This window comes from Sphaeramia orbicularis, unplaced genomic scaffold (genome assembly GCF_902148855.1).
Source record: "Sphaeramia orbicularis unplaced genomic scaffold, fSphaOr1.1, whole genome shotgun sequence".
Classification (NCBI taxonomy): domain Eukaryota; kingdom Metazoa; phylum Chordata; class Actinopteri; order Kurtiformes; family Apogonidae; genus Sphaeramia; species Sphaeramia orbicularis.
Window position 1 is genome coordinate 15,611 of NW_021941539.1, and position 5,840 is coordinate 21,450.

The 5,840-nt window shown below is 46.5% G+C and overlaps 1 protein-coding gene across 1 annotated transcript; it reads left to right on the plus strand.

Annotated features, from left to right (window-relative positions):
• Nucleotides 1-233: 233 nt before the first annotated feature.
• LOC115416063 (parvalbumin-like EF-hand-containing protein) lies at nucleotides 234-4,242 on the plus strand (the record flags this gene model as incomplete). Its single annotated transcript, XM_030129775.1, has 4 exons — nucleotides 234-316; nucleotides 1,403-1,523; nucleotides 1,661-1,796; nucleotides 4,127-4,242. Coding segments are annotated over exons 2-4 (358 nt in total), but the record flags the coding sequence as incomplete, so codon positions are not given.
• Between the last annotated feature and the right edge of the window lie 1,598 nt (nucleotides 4,243-5,840).

A 5,840-nucleotide genomic window follows, 5' to 3' on the forward strand; every position in this document is an offset into this window, starting at 1 on the left:
TCTAGGTCCAGGTCCAGGTCCAGGTGGTCCATGCTGTCCTCCAGTTGACCCCCGGTCCATGGGGGACCCCTCCAGTCCCAGACCGTCTCCTCAGACCCGTCAGAAGGAGCCAGAACTGTAATGGAAATGTCTGGACCTGGGGGAGGACGACAGGTGCAAGGCCCACCCAGCCCGGATATAAGAGCAGAGAGTGGAGGGGGGGGCAGTCTGAGTGGACACCTTTAATCTGGACAGACTAGAACCTGGACCAGAACCTGGACTAGAACCTGCTAGAACCTGTACTGGAACCTGGACTACAACTGGGACTGTAGAGTCAGTAAGTGGATGGATTTGTTTTCATCTGGAACTTTGGTGATGTGAGGGTTGAAGATGAGGGGGGGGGGGGGGGGGGGGGGGGGGGTCTGGTCTGGGGGAAGGGGGGGTGTCATCTGAAGTGTCTTCACCTCTGGACGAACAGACAGAACCAGAAAAGCTCAGGTTCATCCAGAGAAGACAGTTGTTCTTCTGCTGTGGTGGTGAGGGGGGGTCTGTTCCAGAGGGGGGGGTCTGTTCCAGAGGGGGGGGGTCTGTTCCAGAGGGGGGGGTCTGTTCCAGAGGGGGGGGTCTGTTCCAGAGGGGGGGTCTGTTCCACAGGTGTTTGTGTCAGACTGCAGGTGAAGCTCCTCTTCTCCTAAAATGATTCCCATTAAATGCTCAAATCTGTTCAGTTGTTTTCATTTCATTGACTCCAAATGTGTTGGAACTCGTTCATCTCTCATTCCATCTCTGCTCAGTGCATTTGTCCGTAGACACTCAGCGTCCATGCACTTCAAAGGGACTGAGTGGAACTGCTTTAAAAACCACTACAAACTGGACCAGCACTGGATAAATGACACCGTGTCGTCCCGCCCCCGGAGACGCCAAACGTCTGGGGGCAAACGGAGCTGTGGGCGGAGCTCGGCCGGGCCGGACGCCAAGCTTCCGCGTGCCGATTGGAGGATGGATTCAAAGGCCGAACCCTGTTTGATTGAGAGCTGTTTTCTGCTCCTTGTGGACCAGGGTTTAGTCCAACCATTCAACCAACCAATCGACAACCAACCATTTGACCGACCGACCAACCAACCAACCAACCAACCATTTGACCGACCAACCGACCAACCAACCAACCAACCAACCAACCAACCAACCAACTAACCAACCAACTGACCAACCAACGGACCAACCAACCATCCATCCATCCATCCAACTGACTGACCGACCAGCCAGTGTTTGAGCCTAACTAATCTAAGCTGGAACATGAGCAGATGATGGTGGTTTCAGACCAGGCTTTATGGAACTGGTTCACCTCCGAACAACATGATGTCTATGTTCGAAAATACAAAAATAAATGGCTAAATGTTTCTGCTGATGTTCGTCTCCTCAGACTCACTCGTCGAACATGGACGACGACTTTGGTCCACAGGTGCAGAAGGTGGCGGTGGCCATGGGCGCCTCCCTGACGGAACAGGACGTCCAGCGGATTCCGAGGGACATCAGGACGCAGGGTGAGGGTTCAGGCAGAGGTCAGAGGTCAGGGCCTGTATTCACAGCCTGGTTCAGGGTTAAGGTCAAAGGTCAGAGATCACATGACCCCACCCATGATGCCACGTGTTGAACCCTAACCGGTCTGTGGTCTGTGCAGGAACCTTTAACTACAGCAGCTTCCTGGAATACATGAGGCAGTTCAGGACGTCTGAGCAGAAGGAGGAGGCCATCAGGAAGGCCTTCACCACGCTGGACAAAGACGGCAGCGGATACATCGAGTGGAACGAGATCAAGTACGAGTCCTGGTGACTAAGGTTATTATTGTTAAGGAAAACTAACAAAATGACCAAAACTAGAAGTGAAAAAACATTTTCATTAACTGAAATAAATAAAAACTGTAATTAAAAGAAAAACCATAACTAACTGAAACTGTATTGTGTGTTTACAAAACTAACTAAAACGGATAAAAATTCTGGATCAAATTCCCTTGGTTTTGGTCTTTGTCAATGTCAGATTGATGTTCAATGGATTTCTTTGTCTCTCTCAGTTTTCTGTGCTGTCTCCATACGACACTTTTTGCTCCGTCACTTGTGTTCACTTGTGGTTTCCAGTCGTCTTCTGGTCCCCACTCTACCTGGAAACATGGAGACTAAAGCAGCAGAGTCCTGTCTGGGATTGATTTGAATAGGAGCACAGAGAAGAAGAGAAAAGAGACCACTGAACTACAACTGAACTACAGCTGAACTACAACTGAACTACAACTAAACTACAACTGAACTACAACTGAACTACAACTAAACTACAACTGAACTACAACTGAACTACAACTGAACTACAACTAAACTACAACTGAACTACAACTGAACTACAACTGAACTACAACTAAACTACAACTGAACTACAACTGAACTACAACTAAACTACAACTGAACTACAACTAAACTACAACTGAACTACAACTGAACTACAACTGAACTACAACTAAACTACAACTGAACTACAACTGAACTACAACTGAAACTACAACTAAACTACAACTGAACTACAACTGAACTACAACTGAACTACAACTAAGCATTTAGAATAAAATTAAAACTCATAAAAACTATCAAACCTGCTCTAAAAACTAATTAAAACAAACTGAATTAGAGAAAAAAAGTCAAAAGTCAATAAAACTAAACTAGAATAAAAAATCCAAAATTATTCGAACCTTGCTGGTGATGACCAGGTCCACATTTATGTCAGAATAATCCAACTGTTCCAAACGTCAGACCTGAAACCGTCAGACTGTTCATGTGAACGATCATCCACCTGGAGAACAGGTCACATGATCAGCTCTGACCCTGAACCAGGGTTCCAATAGTTTTGGATTTTTCATTATAGTTCAGTTGTAGTTCAGTTGTAGTTTAGTTGTAGTTCAGTCGTAGTTTAGTTGTAGTTTAGTTGTAGTTCAGTTGTAGTTCAGTCGTAGTTTAGTTGTAGTTTAGTTGTAGTTCAGTCGTAGTTCAGTCGTAGTTTAGTCGTAGTTCAGTCGTAGTTTAGTTGTTGTTCAGTTGTAGTTCAGTTGTAGTTTAGTTGTAGTTCAGTTGTAGTTTAGTTGTAGTTTAGTTTGTAGTTCAGTTTTAGTTCAGTTGTAGTTCAGTTGTAGTTTAGTTGTAGTTCAGTTTTAGTTCAGTTGTAGTTCAGTTGTAGTTTAGTTGTAGTTCAGTTGTAGTTTAGCTGTAGTTCAGTTGTAGTTCAGTTGTAGTTTATTTGTAGTTCAGTTGTAGTTCAGTTGTAGTTCAGTTGTAGTTTAGTTGTAGTTCAGTTTTAGTTCAGTTGTAGTTCAGTTGTAGTTCAGTTGTAGTTTAGTTGTAGTTCAGTTGTAGTTTAGCTGTAGTTCAGTTGTAGTTCAGTTGTAGTTCAGTTGTAGTTCAGTTGTAGTTTAGTTGTAGTTCAGTTTTAGTTCAGTTGTAGTTCAGTTGTAGTTCAGTTGTAGTTCAGTTGTAGTTTCAGTTGTAGTTCAGTTGTAGTTCAGTTGTAGTTCAGTTGTAGTTTCAGTTGTAGTTCAGTTGTAGTTTAGTTGTAGTTCAGTTGTAGTTCAGTTGTAGTTCAGTTGTAGTTCAGTGGTCTCTTTTCTCTTCTTCTCTGTGCTCCTATTCAAATCAATCCCAGACAGGACTCTGCTGCTTTAGTCTCCATGTTTCCAGGTAGAGTGGGGACCAGAAGACGACTGGAAACCACAAGTGAACACAAGTGACGGAGCAAAAAGTGTCGTATGGAGACAGCACAGAAAACTGAGAGAGACAAAGAAATCCATTGAACATCAATCTGACATTGACAAAGACCAAAACCAAGGGAATTTGATCCAGAATTTGTATCTGTTTTAGTTAGTTTAGTAAACACACAATACAGTTTCAGTTAGTTATGGTTTTTTTTCTTTTAATTACAGTTTTTATTTATTTCAGTTAACGAAAATGTTTTTTCAATTCTAGTTTTGGTCATTTTGTTAGTTTTTGTTCATGATAATAACCTTGCCCTGAACCCAGTTCAGTCCAGTTTATCCCAGAACCAAACTGAACCTGGTCCTCCTCATAGTACCAGGACTGGACTGAACCTGGTCCCTCTGGTCCTGGTTCTGCAGGTACATCCTGTCTGTGGTCCCCAGTTCTGGACCAGCGGTTCCTCTGTCTGACGAGGAGGCCGAGGCCATGATCCAGGAAGTGGACGCCGACGGAGACGGACGCATCGACTACACAGGTATGACCTTTAACCCTTTAATGGGTCAACCTTTACCTGGAGTCAGGGTTCAGGGGTTCAGGGGTTCAGGGGTTCAAGGGTTCAAGGGTTCAAGGGTTCAAGGGTTCAAGGGTTCAGGGGTTCAAGGGTTCAGGGGTTCAGGGGTTCAAGGGTTCAGGGGTTCAAGGGTTCAGGGGTTCAAGGGTTCAAGGGTTCAAGGGTTCAGGGGTTCAGGGGTTCAAGGGTTCAAGGGTTCAAGGGTTCAGGGGTTCAAGGGTTCAGGGGTTCAAGGGTTCAAGGGTTCAAGGGTTCAGGGGTTCAGGGGTTCAAGGGTTCAGGGTTCAAGGGTTCAAGGGGTTCAAGGGTTCAGGGGTTCAAGGGTTCAGGGGTTCAAGGGTTCAAGGGTTCAAGGGTTCAGGGGTTCAAGGGTTCAGGGGTTCAAGGGTTCAAGGGTTCAAGGGTTCAGGGGTTCAAGGGTTCAGGGGTTCAAGGGTTCAAGGGTTCAAGGGTTCAGGGTTCAAGGGTTCAAGGGTTCAGGGGTTCAGGGGTTCAAGGGTTTAAGGGTTCAGGGGTTCAAGGGTTTAAGGGTTCAGGGGTTCAAGGGTTCAAGGGTTCAAGGGTTCAAGGGTTCAGGGGTTCAAGGGTTCAAGGGTTCAAGGGTTTCAGGGGTTCAAGGGTTCAAGGGTTCAGGGGTTCAAGGGTTCAAGGGTTCAGGGGTTCAGGGGTTCAAGGGTTTAAGGGTTCAGGGGTTCAAGGGTTTAAGGGTTCAGGGGTTCAAGGGTTCAAGGGTTCAAGGGTTCAGGGGTTCAAGGGTTCAAGGGTTCAGGGGTTCAAGGGTTCAAGGGTTCAGGGGTTCAAGGGTTCAAGGGTTCAGGGGTTCAGGGGTTCAAGGGTTTAAGGGTTCAGGGGTTCAAGGGTTTAAGGGTTCAGGGGTTCAAGGGTTCAGGGGTTCAAGGGTTCAAGGGTTCAAGGGTTCAAGGGTTCAAGGGTTCAGGGGTTCAAGGGTTCAAGGGTTTAAGGGTTCAGGGGTTCAAGGGTTTAAGGGTTCAGGGGTTCAAGGGTTCAGGGGTTCAAGGGTTCAAGGGTTCAGGGGTTCAAGGGTTCAAGGGTTCAGGGGTTCAAGGGTTCAAGGGTTCAAGGGTTCAGGGGTTCAAGGGTTCAAGGGTTCAAGGGTTCAGGGTTCAGGGGTTCAAGGGTTCAAGGGTTCAAGGGTTCAAGGGTTCAGGGGTTCAAGGGTTCAGGGGTTCAAGGGTTCAAGGGTTCAGGGGTTCAAGGGTTCAAGGGTTCAAGGGTTCAAGGGTTCAAGGGTTCAGGGGTTCAAGGGTTCAGGGGTTCAAGGGTTCAAGGGGTTCAAGGGTTCAGGGGTTCAAGGGTTCAGGGGTTCAAGGGTTCAGGGGTTCAAGGGTTCAGGGCTGAACCCTTGAACCCCTGATGTGTCTGTGCTGAGCGTTCTGAATGGAGGATTTATTTAAATATTCAGATAAATTCAACCGTTTGTTCAATAGTTAAATTTCCAGCCGTGTCGATAGAATAGACTTTGTTCTTTCCATAGACATCTGAGCATGCTCAGTTCAAGCCCCGCCCCCTGTGGAATGGGGGCAGAACATAGAGCAGTGAGT